Source organism: Notolepis coatsorum, assembly GCF_963971535.1.
Source record: "Notolepis coatsorum genome assembly, chromosome: 8".
Classification (NCBI taxonomy): domain Eukaryota; kingdom Metazoa; phylum Chordata; class Actinopteri; order Aulopiformes; family Paralepididae; genus Notolepis; species Notolepis coatsorum.
In genome coordinates this window covers 66,200,838-66,219,634 of record NC_140172.1, presented here as the reverse complement: position 1 = coordinate 66,219,634, position 18,797 = coordinate 66,200,838, and the positions used below count along the sequence as shown (strand labels likewise).

The 18,797-nt window shown below is 43.4% G+C and overlaps 1 protein-coding gene across 1 annotated transcript in view; it reads right to left on the bottom strand.

The window, feature by feature from the left end:
• LOC311233820 (moesin-like) overlaps positions 1-18,797 on the bottom strand; it is a 79,456-nt gene that overhangs the window by 41,061 nt on the left and 19,598 nt on the right. Inside the window, exons 2-5 of the mRNA XM_084320850.1 lie at positions 13,029-13,112; positions 12,230-12,325; positions 10,527-10,801; positions 7,457-7,540 (exon numbers count right to left, since the gene is read on the bottom strand). Coding sequence (XP_084176976.1) covers positions 7,457-7,540; positions 10,527-10,801; positions 12,230-12,325; positions 13,029-13,112 — 539 coding nt within the window. The remainder of the gene's footprint in view (positions 1-7,456; positions 7,541-10,526; positions 10,802-12,229; positions 12,326-13,028; positions 13,113-18,797) is intronic.

The window sequence follows — 18,797 nt, the reverse complement described above, 5'->3', positions numbered from 1 at the left end:
AAGCCCGGGGTTGGTAGAGGGGAGGGGGGGCTGACCTGTGGGAAGGGCTGACCTGGGGCTGACCTGTGGGAAGGTATAAGAGGGTGGTACACCTGAGGGTGTGATCTCTTGGGGTATGGGAAATTCAAGTATGAGTCTACACATTACAAGCAGAGGTGATGCACCCAGTCTTTTGTACTGAGACCTATATCCACTAAATTGAATAAAACACGAAGTGAGAAACAACAGCCTCTGTGAGTCATTTAATAGCGAGGACGCTACAATATGTTTCTGATGACGTTTTTAAATGACAAGATTGCTATGCTATTGCTGGATCTTGCGTCATATTTGATCTGCAACATCTAGTCTGAAAATTGGATCTGAATTTCATTCGACGGTACAGGCTCACGCACCACTGCTAGATGTATGATAATTATCGTATTTGTACGATAAAAGCAGCTCACTCGTTACAGGCACAGAAACAGAGGTATGGAGGCTGCTTAGGGCAGGTATAAGGGACCTCGAAGACCTATATGAACTTGTTGAAAAGGACTAAAACACAAGGTTTCCTCATTTGTGTGGCGTAGGACCTCCACATAGTTTCATACACAAGGCCCAATGACTCCTACTTGATAGGCAGAAGGCATGTATCTACATGTTTCATGTTTACATGTAGAATAAACCAACAGCAAAGCCAACAAATGGCAAGAGACCTAAATATAGCGGTGGAGTTTGTCCTCGCTTGTCATTTCTAGAGCCTGAAGGTCTTTGTCAAGCAAGCTGAGAAATAGTTTTACCGGTATAGAATAGAAATACTTTTATTATCCAGAGGGAAATTTGACACTGCAAATCGCTCAACATTAAACATTTAAACAGAACAAGTCACGAATAAGAATAACAAAACAAATTGCCTAAAAATAAGAATAGAATAAAGTAGAATAAAAATTGAATAAAATATACAGTAAATAAATACAGTAAAAATATACTGAAGTCTACAGTAGGTGTAATATTGCACAGTGATGTTTTAAAAGTAAGAGTCCAGGAAGATGGTAACTGTCACTCTGTGCTCAGTGATGCAGTGAGGCACAGTGATGCATTGTATAGTCTGATGGCTGTTGGAATGAAGGACTTCCTGTGCTGTTCAGTGCTGCATTTAGGTAGTGTGAGCCTAACACTGAACATGCTCCTCCTGTCAGCCAAGTCTGTGTATAGTGGGTGGGAGGGGTTTTCCCTGATGGCCTGGAGCTTAGCAAGGCTCCTCCTCTCCGCCACCCTCGCTAGAGAGTCCAGCTCCACCCCAACCCAAGCTACTAGCCTTCCTGACCAGCTTATCGAGCCTGTTTGTGTCCCCTGCTCTCAGTCCGCTGCCCCAGCAGGTCACAGTGTACAAGAAGGCGCCCGCCACGACAGACTCATTGAACATCCTCAACATCCTTGTACAGACATTGAAGGATCTCAGCCTTCTGAGGAAGTAGAGTCGGCTCTGGCCCTTCTTGTACAGTGCCTCTGCGTGTTTTGACCCGTTCAGTTTGTTGTCGATGTGCACACCGAGGTATTTGTACTCCTCAACCATGTCCACATCGACTCCCCTGATGGAAACGGGGGTCACAGGTGCACTCCTCCTCCTCCCCAGCTCCACCACCAACTCCCCGGTCTTCGCCACATTTAGCTGCAGGTGGTTTTTATCGCACCATTTGATGAAGTCCACTACCAGTCCCCGGTATTCCCTCTCGTCACCGTCCTTTATACATCCCACTATCGCAGAGTCATCAGAAAACTTCTGAAGGTGGCAGGACCCTGACCGATAGTGGAAGTCGTTGGTGTAGACGGTGAAGAGGAAGGGAGAGAGGACTGTCCCCTGCGGGGCCCCGTGTTGCTGACCAGTCTGTCTGACACACAGCTCTGTAGGCGCACATACTGTGGTCTGCCCGTCAGATAGTCAACAACCCAGGAAACCAGGGGGGCCTCTACCTGCATCGCCTCAAACTTCTCACCCAGCAGCCCAGGCCTTATGGTCAAGTCAAGCCAAGTCAAGTCAAGAGTTTTATTTGTCACGGCATACAAGTATACAATGAAATGCGGGTGGTCTTGCCCGCAACGATGTGCAATACAGTGGTATAACATATAATAGAATCCAATAAAAAAACAACATTGTGCAATAAACAGGTAACAGGTAACATGGTGTGACATCTCGGAATAAGACATTTGTGCAATAATACAAGTAATAAAAATAAGACATAACAGGTATAATGTACATAAAGTTTACAAAAAGTATGGTAAGACATGCTAAGGTCCTGCAATAGTACATTTTTAGCTACGGATGAGGCACTGGGTCTTATGTACACTACTATACAATGCTATACAATCTACATTTATACTATGTGTGCTTATGCTAACTTGCTATATCCATCAATTTACTATACAAGAACCACTCCCGTTCTCTCTTTTTTTGTGTGTGACCTTTTCATAAGTGACTGTTAGTGTGTGAGCGTATACAGTGTGTGTATTATATGTGTGCTCATGTGTGCTTGTGTGTGGAGAGTTCAGTGTTCAAGACTCTGATGGCCTGGGGGAAAAAGCTGAGCCGGAGTCTCTCTGTCCTAGTTGCTGGTGTTCGCAGGCGTTTGCCTGACCGCAGCAGCTTGAACAGGCTGTTGTTGGGGTGGTGAGGGTCTTTCATTATTCTGCAGGCTCTGGATTTGCACCTCGTGTTATATAAGACCTGCAGGGGTGGTAGTGCAATACTAGAGTTGTTCCGATACCGATACCAGTATCGGAAATGCCGCCGATACTGCCTAAAATGCTGGTATCGGTATCGGCCGATACACGTAAATTGTAGCCTCCGATCCCATGACGTAATTTATCTCCTGCGGAGAGTGAGGATTATAAAATGAAGATGTTTTAAAGTGTGATGCTGTTTGTCATTTTAACAGCAGATACACTTTCTTAAATTCCATTGTCCCCGACAGAGCGTGTGACGGGGAGCTCGGACGGGATGTGTTTTGCTGGTGTTATGATAGCATTAGCTGAAAAGCTAGCTAGTTGGAACAACATCCGCCCGTTACATCAAATCAGATGATCGCCTGTCCTTTCTCCAGGACCTGACACTGTCCGTGACCGTCTATCAACAATAATGCACCCACGGTGAATCGTATTTAAGTTAAGTAGCTACTGACTAGCGTTATCAAATGTCAATGCGGGAAGACGAGCTAGGTCAGCTAGCTTAGCTTGATAACGATACCGTGTCTAAAGTTGGTGCTATTCATAATCCAGCAATAATGGCTGCAGACCTGCAAGCAAAGTACAGCAAGTTCCAAGTGCCAAAGGATAAGAGTCTGAGGCGGAGTCTCAAAAGAGAATGTTGAATATTTATTTTGCATCGAAAATCACAACATGAACGTTCTATCTGCTACTAGCTTACAGACTGAGTAGGGTATATCTGCAGAGCCACTGGGTAGCGAGTGCAACACCGTCTAATGTCCGTGCGGATCATTGGAGTAGGGTATATCTGCAGTGCTGCAACCCCATACTCATTGATTAATGATACTAATACAAATCTATACAATCACCTGTTGAATAAATACCATTACTTTCTAGTTATTACTAAAAAACAGTATATATAACAGTATCTGTAATTAATTTTTTTTTTTTAAATCATTCAAAATATCATTTATATAAAATATATATATTTTTTAATGTATGCACTGGTATCGGATAAGTATCGGTATCGGCCGATACCTAAAGCTTAGGTATCGGAATCGGATCGGAAAGGAAAAAATGGTATCGGAACATCTCTAGATACCCGTAGTACGCTCAGCTGAGCGCACCACTCTCTGTAGGGCCTTCTTGTCCTGTGCCTTGCTGTTTCCATACCAGGCAGTGATGTTTCCAGTCAAGATGCTCTCTACAGCTCCGGAGTAGAAGGACTGGAGTATCTTCCCCGATACTCTGAACTTCCTTAACTGTCTCAGGTGGTAGAGGTGCTGCTTCGCCTTCTTATGGTATCAAAAGCACTGGAGAAGTCAAAGAACATGACTCTCACAGTGCTCCCCGGCTTGTCTAGGTGTGTAGGCTCGGTTCAGCAGGTAGATGACAGCATCCTCTACCCCCAGTTGGGGCTGGTAGGCGAATTGGAGTGGGTCTAGATGGGGTTTGATCACCGGGCGGAGTTGCTCCATGGTCTTCATTATATGAGAGGTTAGAGCCACCGGCCTGTAGTCCTTGGACGTGCTGGGACGTGGGCACTTAGGGACAGGGACCACCAGGAGGTTTTCCACAGTGTCGGGACTCTCTGCAGCCTCAGGCTCATATTGAATATGAGCTGGAGCACATCACACAGCTGAGAGGCACAGGTTTTGAGTACCTTTGGGCTCACCCCATCAGGACCCGCAGCCTTGCCTGCGTGTAACTTGCTCAGCTGTGTATTCGCCTGGTCTGCAGAGAGCCACACTGTGGGGGTCTCAGGTGTTTGGGGGAGTACAGTAGGTGTTGCTCTTTAAATCTTTCAAGTGTAACCTATAGCTGGGTCTCCTGGAGCATTGCCAAATCACATGATAGGGATTTCAAATATGTAATAATTTTATATCTTTTCGTTTTGTTTGAAATACCTTTCACATTCCAGCTAATCAAATTTACATTATTAGGTCCCATTATTTTTATTAAGCAACTTTACAGCTTCCTCCTTGTAAACTCTGCAACAACATGTATGGATAGACAAAGACATAAAACGTACAAGACATGGTGGCGGCTGGGTGGCGTAGCGGAGATTGCGCTCGTCACCAATGCAAGAGACTCCGGTCTCGAATCCCGGTGTCAGCATTGCCTGCGGCTTGGGCCAGTCGTCATACTATCTCAATTGACAGAGGTAGCGGGTGGAAGTCGATGGGTGGGGATTAGACGTTGTTGACAGCGACTCCTACAGGTCGTTGGGTGACGCCTGCACAGCAAAGACAGGAAGTATCGGGGGCAGCGTGAGCCTCCCACGCGTTACTCCTCGCCACTGAGAGTCCGCGCTGTCTGGTGAAAAGATGCGACAGGCTGCCTCCTCGTGTACCGGAGGGGACACGTGATGCAAGGCTTCTATCCTCACTACAGCCGACCAGTGGGAGGCATAGTCTAGCAACGTTCAAGACAGGGGAGGGGAGAATTGGCAATACGAAATTGGGATGGGAGAAAAAAATAGAAAAAATAAGGAGAAAAAGTGGATCAAGACATGCACATACATAAAATAAGCCATTAGGCAAAGGAAAAACAGTAAACAAAACAGAGATAGACTTAATGTCCATCCCTTGTCCGCGAGCAGAGCAGGTGCGGCCGCGCTGCATCCTACACAGCTCCGTTCTCAAAGTTCAATCAACTTGTGTGATTTAAATACCCGATTGCGGGCAGCAGCGTTATGTTTATAAGGGAGAGAGTGTGATTTGTTCGTTTTGCACTTGTTCATTGTGTAACATAAAAAATATCTCCCAATTCCATCAGCCCCAGTAAAGCATAATGAATGAAGGTATATAGAAGGGGAAAAAACAGAGGGGGGCTTACAGTGACGCTGGTGCAGTTATGCCTCTGGCTCTGGTCATCTCACTCATGTCAACCAAAGATCTTGGGTAATCGTTTCTTCAAATCTTCAACAGCCTCCAATGTGTTGTTGTATATATATTTCACCTCATCAATGGTGATGATAAGCCTCGCTGGGTAAAGTATACCATAGCGCATGGACGTTTCTCTGCGGAGTTTCCCTCTGATATCATCATATTCTGCACGCTTTCTTTTAATCTTCGTTGGTAAATCCTGGAAGACTCTCAGTGGTTTTCCTTGCCAGGATAGCTGCCTTTTCTCCGCCACGGCCTGGAGGATCTTCTGTCTGTCGCTCCATCTCAGTATGCGCACCAGATACGGCCGCGGTGGCTCACCTGGAGCCGGGCGGGGACGTAGGCTACGGTGCTGTCTTTCAATTTCTGGTGTTGGCTCGTCTTCTTTAACATCCAGAATATATCTTAATATGTCACCCATCATCTTGTCTGAGTTGCCTGTCTCCAGTCCTTCTGCCAGGCCAACAAAGATCAGATTATTTCTCCGATTTTGTGCTTCCAAATGCCTAAACTTTGTTTGTAGCGTGTTCAGTTCTTTGGATTGGACTTGCAGGGTTTTACTATTGGCCGCACACTGGTCTTCTAGATCTCAGATTCTTTTTTCTGCATTAGAGACTCTGTTCAGAATAGCCTGTGTCTCTTTATTTATAATATAACCTATAAACTAGGGATGGGCATCGATTTTCGAATAGTCATTCAATTATAAAAAATCAAATAGTTTATACAACCATCGTTTTGTCTTAACTCATTCAGTGCCAGCCATTAGATGGGCCCCGTTGTAGCTAGGCCAATGCTTTAAAAGATAGGAGTGCGTCACCTTGTTTGTAGAGCTAAATCTATATTCTATATTATAGCCATGGATACAATACTATGGTCATTTGACAGTGACTTTCTTCCGGTCAAGATGCAAAAAAGAAATTTTTTCCATGCATACATTCGCGCGTTATACCGTGGTGAATATAAGTATATTTTTTGATCGGTCTGGGGTAATTCCCGAAATGCTGAGTTATAGCCTTATACGTCAATTCTACTATAACCGTTGCTGTTTCTTGCCTGGACACGCTACTATTCTCTTTTTTTGTATCTACTTTTTCTCCCATTTTCTATTTTTCTCCCATCCCAATTTCGTATTGTCCAATTCTACCCTCCCCTGTCTCGAACGCTGTTAGGCCATGCCTCCCACTGGCATGGCTGCAATGTGGACGAAGCCTTGCATCACGTGTCCCCTCCGGTACATGAGGAGGCAGCCGTCGCATCTTTTCACCTGCACAGCGCGATCTCTCAGCGGCGAGGGTCTGCGTGGGAGGGTCACGCCGCCCCCGTTGCTTCCTGATTCTGCTGTGCAGGCGCACCAACCGACCTGTAGGAGTCGCTGTCCACAATGTCCGAACCCCACCCATCAGCTTCCCACCCCTAACACTGCCAATTGCGTTACTATGAACGACCAGCCAAGCTGGTAGAGCTGGGCTCGAACCCAGCATCTCCTGCATTAGTAGTTACAGTTGCATTAGTAACTTCAGAGTGTTATCTTTCAAAGGAGACCAGGCTCATGCATGTGCTATAAGTATAAAGTATAAAGCTAAGCTTTGCAAAAGAAAGTATGCAGTCCTCAAGTTCAAGTAAAAAAAAAATGCCACTTTTCTGGGTGGTTAAGAGGTTAAGTAAAAACAAAATCATATGAATACAGGTATAACAGTGTGTGTGTGTGTGTGTGTGTGTGTGTGTGTGTGTGTGTGTGTGTGTGTGTGTGTGTGTGTGTGTGTGTGTGTGTGTGTGTGTGTGTGTGTGTGTGTGTGTGTGTGTGTGTGTGTGTGTGTGTGTGTGTGTGTGTGTGTGTGTGTGTGTGTGTGTGTGTGTGTGTGTGTGTGTGTGTATGTACGTGCGGTTACCTCAGCATGCTCTTGTGTTCCTCATGCCAGACCTGAATCCTCTCCTCCCACTGCTCCTTGTTGAGCTTGTGCTGATCCAGGACTCTAAAAACACCAAGTCATGACGTCATACACAAATACATGACATGGACCTGACACAACTATAACAATAGCTAGTGATGGGCAAGCTACTTGGAAAATGTAGTAAGCTACACTACAAGTTACTCTCGATTAAATATAGCTCAACTACAATAGAAGCTATCCCCAGAGAAATGTAGCAAGCTACACTACAAGAACATTGCAAAAATAGCTAACTACATCGGCACTACTTTATTTATATATATTTTTTTACTTCATGATCAGGTTACCACCAAACAAATAGGCAGGCAAAAAAAAGGTTAAGTTTGATTGTTTATTATAAAACTGAAACAAGCCCTCCAACAATGCTAATATGTCTATACTACTATGTACTCAGAGTATAACACTCAAGCTTGACACTGCTAGACAAACAATACTACTTATCCTTGGCTGCTAGCCTGCTAGATATGTACCACTCCTGCTGACTTGTTGTACACAATTTGTAAGTTGCTTTGAATGAAAGCGTCAGCTAAATGACCAAATGTATTTAAATATGTAACTCACAAAACATTCCATGGCCCCAAAATCATGTGGGGACCCCCCCTGGGGGTCCTGATCCACAGGTTGAGAACCACTGCTCTAGGTGATCTTTTCCCTCTTAGTGTATATTTAATGTTAGTTTGTTTTTTCTTTTCCTCCACCCCCATAATATTGTTCATTTTCTGCCTACAGTGAAACATGATAGCAGCTGCTGTTGACAAAAAGTGCACTGACTTGTGTGCTGTTTGGGAACAGTTGACAATGTTTATGTAAAGGTTTTCATCAGCTAACCTGAATATGTGTTCTCAAGTTAGTGCTGGCGTGTGGGAAGTTGAGAGAGAGCAGCTTCGTTTTTGGCTGACACAATAAACACCTAAACATTATGTTTTAGGCGTTTTTTCAGTCAAACTCATACATTTTTCCAGATAGGGCCATGGAGAGGCATTGTTGTTATTGACATCATCATCTTCATCAATGCCATCAGCCCTGGAAACATCTAATCCCTCTGCCATTTCGTGCGGACTAGTTCATGTAATCTGTTAAATTGCATTCATTCATTCAGTGGTCGGTTTTGATTTGCACTTCCTGATTTGCGGAGCTGGAGTCCCGCCCTATCCTGCCTCTGATTGGCCTACCCGTAATGTTTTGGCCTAACCTTACCCAATCGTGAGTTGTCATACTCATATCTAAACCAACCAACCAACCATAGTGGGTTTTCTGCGGGGAGTTTTTTTTCCCACAAATCTTTATGTCTGTTTCTCCGGATAGTAGCGTGTAGCGTTTCCTCACGCTACGTCACTACTTCGTTCTAAAAATAGCTACACTACAGAGAACGCTACTTGGTTCAAAAGTAGCGACGCTACATCACGCTACTGAGAATTGTAGTTAAGCTATGTAGCTAGCTACTGCCCAACACTAAGCTATAGATATGGACCTGACACAACTATAACAATAGCTATAGATGTGGACGGTGGACCTGACATAACTATAACAATAACTATAGACATGGACCTGACACAAATAACAATAACTATAGACATGGACCAGACACAACTATAACAATAACTATAGACATGGACCAGACACAACTATAACAATAACTATAGACATGGACCTGACACAACTATAACAATAACTATAGACATGGACCAGACACAACTATAACAATAACTATAGACATGGACCTGACACAACTATAACAATAACTATAGACATGGACCAGACACAACTATAACAATAACTATAGACATGGACCTGACATAACTATAACTATAGACATGGACTTGATACAACTATAAGATCACATTTATCAATAAAAGTGCTTTTAGGTTTTTTTTGTGATGTGATTTTTGTAAAACCATTATAATCAAGACATGGATGGAATAAATCATGTTTATCTTGAACAAATAGAAATTAATTGATGTTTATTGCTTATTGCTTTATTGAACTGAACTGCTTTATTGAACTGAACTGATCAAATTTAAAAGACACATTTCACATACAGTACAGTATTGTATGGAAACTATAAATACGCCCTGTGAACACAAATTAATGCCGGTCTGCACACCACATGAGGGACAGAGTTCTTTTATTTATTTTTTTATTATTATGTTTTTGGTAGATTTTTTTTTGTTTGTACTACCAGGCAGTCCGGTAGAGAGAGAGATAGAGGAAGAACGGGAGACAGAGCGGGGGGAAGACATTCGGCAAAGGACGCCACTTGGGTGCCCGAGGGACAGAGTTCTAGTGTGTGTGTGTGTGTGTGTGTGTGTGTGTGTGTGTGTGTGTGTGTGTGTGTGTGTGTGTGTGTGTGTGTGTGTGTGTGTGTGTGTGTGTGTGTGTGTGTGTGTGTGTGAGAAAGAGAGTGTGTTGATTATGTACTTCTTGCACTTCGGTACATAGTGAACCTTTTTGTTTAATCTTTACAATGTTTACTTGTTTTCACCTACAATTTCCACACTTTTATCACCCTCGACCCAAACACCACATTATGTAATATAAATGTGTGTGTGTGTGTGTGTGTGTGTGTGTGTGTGGGGGTGCACAGTGTGTTCTTACGTTCTTCACAGAAAATAAGCCAAATGTCTCAACCTCTGAACTGAACGTTTTTTGCTAGTAGTTAAGATGTAGTTTTAAAGTAATTTAATTGTGAAGTAGCTAGTTAGTTTGGTAAATTACACGTTTAAAGTAGTTTCAGTGTGAAGTAGCTAGTTAGTTTGATAAACTACAGTTTAAAGTAGTTTCAGTGTGAAGTAGCTAGTTAGTTTGATAAACTACAGTTTAAAGTAGTTTCAGTGTGAAGTAGCTAGTTAGTTTGGAAAACTACAGTTTTAAAGTAGTTTCCCCAACACTGTTCTTTTTACAACTGCCATTTCAGCATCTTTCTCTGCGAGTTTGAAACTCTTAACCTGGAAGATAACCATTTATAAGCGGCTAAGCTAATAGGGCTACTGCTCATGACTACCACACTTACCTCTGAGGGAGCAGCTTGTCACTGGACAGGTATCCTGGTGTGTGGGCCTCCTTGTTGTAGTCGGCGTACTTGGCCTGTACTGCGTAAGAGGCCAAGAGAACGGCGGTCTCAGGGGGGCAGTAGATGTCATCGTTTAAAATCCCCTCCTTCACCTGCAGGAAGAACAGCCTCTGGGTGGCCTCCTGAATCAGCTCCTCTGAGACGTCCTCTGGGAAGAACTTGGCACGGAACTTAAACAGCAGCGGACTCTCTTTCCTCACATCCTGGGCTGTTACCTGGTGCACAATGTGACACAGATGATTATTTTTTTTTTAACCGTTATTTAATATTGTACGTTTATGAGGTTTCCCTCATTTACAGAAACAACGATCAAACAAATGCAAAACAGTACACAATAAAGCAGCAATATTCACAGAAAATGAAACACAAAAGATTAATAATAAAAAAAGATATTATGTTACAGGTGGTCAGAAATCCTACATTTAAACATTCCAAGGGAAGGGAGAACCTTCGACTTCAGAGAGAGTTGGAGGACATTCCAAGAGTTAGAGACGGCATAAGAAAAATCTGGTTTCCCTATATCAGGTGATACTTGGGGCTCTATCTCCGTGCAGGCGCAAGGCTGGTGCAAGCACCGATGCAGGTGTATTGGCCATTTGGTCAGGCGTACAGCAAATTCTTTGCACTTGCAATTCCGTGGCTCGAAGAGAACCGAGATGGGTGGGGTGGCGTAGCTAGTGGTGTGTTAATACAGATACCGCTAGCTCTGTACAATATTAGGTTCCATTTTGGCATAACATCACGCCTGCGTCTCCGCCCACTTAAACCACATCTAAGTGCAGACACTGGTGATCTGAGCTATTTTTGTGATGGTAGTCTCTAGGCGAGGACGCACAGGAACATGTGTTCACATTCCAACAAGCCGTTATTATTGATGTTAGACTGTAGTGCATTTCATCCCAACCTTCTAATCAGTTAATCACAACAAGCCATGTAAGTGTTTACACTTGAACTTTTTGCTGAACTCATGTGTGGACCAGAATCAAACGCATTCCAGCATTCCACAGCAGAATTCAAAGATATTTTCAGGGAGCACAATTAGTCTACGCACACCGAGTCTCTTCCTTGGGGGTCTGCTGGGACAGTCAGTGAGGAAGACTGAGGACTATTACTGTATAGGTTACTGTGCTGGCTGGAAAAGATTTATAGGCTATATATACAGTATAATTAAGCATATATTCTCTTTTGCATGTGGAGGAGTGACAGGAGACACATTACATTTTGTGAGATAGGCCAGCTGGTAGAATAATTATCTATCAAATTATAATTTTTTTGGGTCAATCTATTGAGATCATGGATTGATCTTAATGGATTTATTAATGACATTCAGTTGCTCTTTAAACAACCACAACGCCAGTGCAATTCCTCTTCAGTAGATCAGGTGACAAGTCAAAGTTGACCGACAGGTGAAGGACTCGGATATTGCGTCATGCATCAAAGGAAAAAGCAGTTTTTCCTAGTTCAGAGCAAACAGGAGGAACCCTAAGAACCAACCATTTGAATGTGTAGAATAGGTTCCAAGATTCCATTCCAACAGTGTTGTGATGTAAGAGGGAAGTTTACCAATACAGGCTTTAAAAATAAACGAATACCAATGATACTTGCTGTTACGTACAGTATACAGTAGTAAAGAGCTCACGTACCTTCTTAGTGAGCTTGAGCCATGTGGAGAAACCCTTCGTATCCTGGTATTGGAGTCCAAAGAACCACACCTCACGCAGTCCAATTGTCTTAACAACCTTAAGAAATGCAAAAATGGAAACATGATCTTAACAGGCGTCAGCTACCAGGGGACCTGGTAGAAAACACGAGGTTTGTAAACAATGAGGAGGATTGGGGGGGGGGGGGGGGCGGGTGTTATTTATAAGAAAGAAAAAAAAGAAGAAAGAAAGAAAGAAAGAAAGAAAGAAAGATCCCATAATGAGCTTGACATGTTAGATCATGCCCACATGCACCAATCACATCCAAACAATATATTTATTATATAATATGTTTTATATTTGTATGTATGTATATGTATACTTGTGTATGCACTGTGGCACAGAGTAAACGATCCAATGGTAGCTTGACTTAAAATCTATGACAAACAATCTAATCTGTCCCAATAGACTGTCATGGCCTTTTGTTTGTGAACCATATGGGCTGGGCATACACCTGTATGTAAGACACAAAAATAAAAAACATCAATCAATGTTTGCTTTGGGTGCACTATGGAGTATGTTTAAGTGCTCTTTCGCAGAAAAGTGCCCTCATTATATTACACTAATATTGCTAACTAGCACTGGGTATGAAGCACAGCATGGATTGTGCTGAGAATAGACTCTACTGATGAGTAACATCATCGATGAGTAGGTAATAGTAAAAAAAGAAATCTGCCCCTTTAAAGCACATAGTATGACACTGATAACAGAACAGATAAATGGGGCCAGAACGTCTGCATACCTGATCAAAGAGCTGCTTCCCTGTTGTATTGGGCTGGATGGCGAACTCCAGCTCTGCATCCATCGTGGTCACTCTCACACTGATCTGTGGAAGAGAGGGCAAAATAGAATAACGAGTAAGAAACCCACTGTAAAATCTGCCATTGACACATCTACAGGGATCCATCAGAGAGTCTGAGAAAATATTGCTTCGGGAGGTTAACCAAGTTGCAATTGGTGGCAAGTTTAAAGGTGACATGCATTATAAATGGCTTTTTTCAGTGTCTAGCATTGTTTTATAGTAATAGGAGTTAGTATCAATGTGTCTGTATCTCTAAATACCATATTGGCGGATTGCTCTCATTCAAGTCAGACCATTTCCTGCTCCAGTTAATTAGGTCATTCTGATTTGACTCGCAACGTGACATCACAATGCGCTGGTGGAGTATTTTCATTGTAACCCGACACTTCCCCAAACGGGGTTTGACAGGCAGAGAACAGCGAGAGGGAGAGAGAGAGATAGATAGAGAGAGAGCTTGACTGCGTGTGTGTCGGGGACGCGTGTATATTTTCCCTAACGGAGTTGCACTTCCGTGTTCGGTTTGCGCGATCTGATTGGCCACTGACGTTTTTTTCAGCGCCAATCGCGTTACTCCTAACAATCGCGCCAGCAGGCTGTTACCCTAACCCTAACCCTAACCTTAACCAACTAACCCTAACCCTAACCTTAACCAACTAACCCTAACCATAACCAACTAACCCTAACCCTAACCTTAACCCTAACCTTAACCAACTTCGAAAGAGAGCCACTTCGAAAGAGTCGCCAAGCTTAACCAGTTTGTTAGGAGTAGCGCGATTGGCGTTGAAAAAAACGTCAGTGGCCAATCAGATCGTGCAAACCGAACGCGGAAGTGCAACTCCGTTAGGGAAAATATACACGCGTCGGGGACGTAGGCATAGTGTAACCCAACACTTTCTCAAACGGGGTTTGACAGGCGAGCGAGGAGAGAGAGGGAGAGAGAGAGATAGAGAGAGGGAGAGAGAGAGGGACTGCAGAAGTGTGTGTCTCTCTCCCTCGTCGGGGACACACACATACACAAACTTGACTGCGTGTGTGTCGGGGACATCTCTCTCTCTCTCTCTCTCTCTCTCTCTCTCTCTCGCTCTCGCTCTCTCTCGTATGTATCATGTCACTGAAAGTGCTTATGGGCGGAGCCCAGCCAATAACAGGCTGAAATCCTTATGCTTTTGAGTACTCCATTAGAAATATAAAACAATGATTTTTTTTAAATAAACCTTACAGATGTCTTCCATAGACTCACAGGAATTGTGTAAAGTTTCCCAAATAGTGCTAGGAATAGCAATGCATGTCCCCTTTAACATTTTCTATGTATAAAGAACTGCACTAGCTAGCACATCTTTAAATGAGCTATAGTGCTGTTCTTGTGCAGTGCACCTTTAAATTTAACTATGTTGCTGCTCTTGTGCAGTACACCTTTAAAGGTCCCCTGTTTTGCTATTCCTTTCACTATTTGGGCAATTTTACACAATTCATGTGAGTCTATGGAACACATCTGTAAGTTTTTTCCCCCAAGAAAATCATTGTTTTGTATTTCTAATCAAGTACTCTAAAGCAGCATTTTTCCACTTCAAGATTTCAAGCTGTTTTGGGCTGGGCTCCGCCCATACTCGCAAAGCGCTTTGAGTGACAGTCACCCACACAGCGTGATACATACGAGAGAGAGAACAAGCGAGCGAGAGAGAGGGAGTGAGAGAGGAGAGATCGCTCTGTGAGTGTGTGCGCGTGTGAGCGGCTCGACTCGCGATTGTGTGTAAAATGCAGGTTGGAGAGATAGAGAGAGGGAGAGTCAGGGACGTGAGCGCTGTGTGAGCGGCTGCGATTGTGTGTAAAATGCAGGTTGGAGAGATAGAGAGAGGGAGAGTCAGGGACGTGAGCGTGCGTGTGCACTGTGTGAGCAGCTGCGATTGTGTGTAAAATGCAGGTTGGAGAGATAGAGAGAGGGAGAGTCAGGAAAGGGAAACCACTTCCGCATTATTCCCACTACTCCGCTGTTGAGCGAATTGTTGATTGTGGGCGGTGACTATAACCAGGGGCTGAGATGTGCAGATCAGTGCCTTATTCACGTCAGCAAAACAGTCAAATCAGAATGGCTTAGTTCAGTGGGGGAGGATCTCGTGATATCTGAACTAGAGCAATCCGCCAAAATGAGAATCTGAGAATACAACCACCCATTGCTAGAAAACAATGCTAAACACTGGAAAAGGCCATTTATAAGACAGGGGACCTTTAAATGAGCTATGTTGTTTCTCTTGTGCAGTACACCTTTAAATGAGCCATGTTGCTGTTCTTGTGCTGTACAGCTTTAAATTAGCTGTGTTGCTGTTCTTGTGCTGTACAGCTTTAAATGAGCTGTGGTGCTGCTCTTGTGCTGCCTTTGTGAATGATTTGTGTCCATTGCACTCACATTTCCCATTGACCATATTCACACGGCGGCCATTTTGTTCTTACGTCACGCTCAGGTGTCAGGTTGGGATTCCAGGGTGGAGAGGAGGATGACATAAATCTGAGCATGACATAAGAGCAAAATGGCTGCTGTGTGAATTTGGTCAATGCTCCCCTGAAAACTGAATAACATAAAAGCGTGGTTTTCAAATGCAACAAGGCTCTCAGCTTCCTTTTCATTGCAACTCCTACGCCCACTTCCCATAATGACTGCAAGCAGCGTGATTACGAAACCTAGCCGCATTTCTCTGAGACGCTCTCTGATTGGCACTGACTGACGCTCTCTGATTGGCCACTGATGCGTTTGCCCAATCCGTGACGAGCTGTGTCTTTGCCCATTTCCACGTCAAACAGCCTGCAAACTACCTGGCGTTCTATCGCCATGCTCTAAGACAAACTCTAACCTTAACCAACTTCGAAGAGTGCCTAAGCTTAACCAGTGTAGAAACATGCATCGGCCAATCAGAGAGCGTCTCCGAGAAATGCAGCTAGGTTTCGTAATCACGCCTGCAAGCATGGCAGAAATTGTGAAATGACGTAGAGGAGAGATTGCGTTATTTTACTGGACCTAAGGAAGGTGACGTCTAAACCTTAACAATTAACAATATGGGGCGGCTAAGTGGCGCAGTGGGCAAGGCGCTCGCAACTAATGCAGGAGATGCTGGGTTCGAGCCCAGCTCTCAGCATTGCTACCAGCTTGGCTGGTCGTTCATACTAACAGTAACACAATTGGCAGTGTTAGGGGTGGGAAGCTGGTGGGTGGGGATCGGACGTTGTGGACAGCGACTCCTACAGGTCGGTTGGTGCGCCTGCGCAGCAGAATCAGGAAACGACGGGGGCGGCGTGTCCCTCCCACGCAGACCCTCGCCACTGAGAGATCTCGCTGTGCAGGTGAAAAGATGCGACGGCTGCCTCCTCGTGTACCGGAGGGGACACGTGATGCAAGGCTTCGTCCACATTGCAGCCAGCCTGTGGGAGGCATGGCCTAACAGCGTTCGAGACAGGGGAGGGTAGAATTGGACAATACAAAATTGGGATGGGAGAAAAATAGAAAAAATGGGAGAAAAAGTAGATAAAAAAAAAAAAACAATTAACAATATGGAACTTAGGCAGCTGGGTTCTATTTGAAGACACATTCTTCTCTATAGCCTATATTAGTGCAACAAAGGGCCCTAGGTTAGTTTAGTTACTCTTAAAAAGTTACTTAAAAAGCTAAATCTAGAATACAATTTTCTAAATGTCCTCAAAGGCCAAAGACTGAATGTATAATTAAATAAGCATGATACTGCATGAAAACTAGATGAGGTATAATTTCAAAGTCTAAAAGAAGCTTCTAAATCAAATCAGCTAGAGTGAGCTAACAAGATCAAGCAAGACCCACCAATAACTAAATATCATAACATTGGGAAAATCTTAACCGGGGCATTCTGTTGTCTGAAGCAGTCCATGCACCCATTTACCCACGATTGCTACAGTTTGTCCACACTATGCTGTAACATCTTCTACGCCACACCCCCTTCCTGTCTGATCTGACAACCAAGTGTCACAATAAACTAAACACTACATAGAAAAAGATAATGCCATAAATAGTCTGTATTATAAGGTTATTTGTACATTTTCTGGTTGGTGTTAAAGGGGACATGCATTGCTATTAGGAACCCAAGGGGGACAAAGTAGACTACCCTGGTACTTTGATTAATGTATACTCAGTAGATAGTAAATTATAACACTACCTCATGCATACTGCACCTTATGTGACACTGTGAATAATGTGAATATTCCTCAGCTAGTCAGATAGTAAATTATATTGACCATATTGATCAAATTGTTTACACTGCCTGTGTTGTCTTTTACTACCTGTATACTGTGTTGTTTTACTACCTGTACCCCTCCCCCCCTCCCCCCCATGCTGCTATGATGCCTGAATTTCCCCAAGGGGATCAATAAAGGAATATCTTATCTTATCTTATCTTATTTAGGGATGCACCGATCCGACTTGTTCAGTCCCGATACCGATACCTTGGTTTGGGTATCGGCCAATACCGATACCGATCCGATACCCATTGTCCAAATATTTTTTCCAAAAAAGTAAAAAAAAATATATAAAAAGATTGAATCCACATTTCTTTTTTTTATATATATTTTGTTTTTAAGAATTGTAAAGGATCACAAGTGTGTTTTTGATTTGTTGTAAACAAAGACAGAAAATAAACTTCATTCATTCAATTAATAAACTGTATGCCTCACTGTCACTGTGTGGAAGAGACTGGGATCATTCTTTTGTGCAAGGCAACATCAGGCTTGACTTAAAACATTACTTTCCTAACTTTGTGAACCTAAATGTAACAAATTAACACATAGATATAAATGTACTGAATGGTTATTTCTTATTATTAAAAAAATAAAATCCGTTTTTTCTTTCTTTTTACCGATACCCGATCCAGCTATTTTACTGTTTGTGTCTCACACACTCCTGCGCCACGGTCCCTCTATCTCTCTCTCTCTACCAGGGAGAAGCCCTGCGCATCAGGTTGTGTGTAATAGGCGTGTGTGTTTGAAGCTCCTCTCTCTCTCTCTCTCTCTCTCTCTCTCTCTCTCTCTCTCTCTCTCTCTATCTATCTCTCTCTCTCACTCTCTCTCTCTCTCTCTCTCTCTCTCTCTCTCTCTCCCTCTCTCTCGCTCGCTCATTCTCTCTCTGCCTCGCTCTGTTTGAGGAAGTGAAGATATTTCCACTCGCTCTGCTGTCGCTGTCAACCATAGAGGGGGCATTAGTTATGCAAATCAGTGCTATATTCACGTCAGCAAAACTGTCAAATCAGAATAGCTTAGTTGAGTGAGGGAAGATCTCGTGAACTCGACACTAGACTGATGAGTCAATATGGTAATTAGAGACTAGGGCTGGGCGATATGACCAAAAACGTTATCGCGATAAAATTATAAAATTATTTTCATATAATTCGATATCGATAATTATCGTCGATATAATGTCTGTCAAGTTTAATTAACTTCTTATGCTGCTGCGAATGTCTCGAGTCGAGTTGATGTCGTCATCAGTCCACGCACGTTAGCAGTTAGCCGACAAGCGGAGTATCTCATGACAATTTAATAAATATTACCCTAAAATACTCTCTTCTGCCCCAATATATTGAAACGACGTCCACTGTATACCCCACACTACTATAAACGTGGCCTCAGAATTCACTCCACACACATACTCGGCACGTAAATATATAAAATAGTGCCGTGCAAGCTAGTTATCCTAGCCAG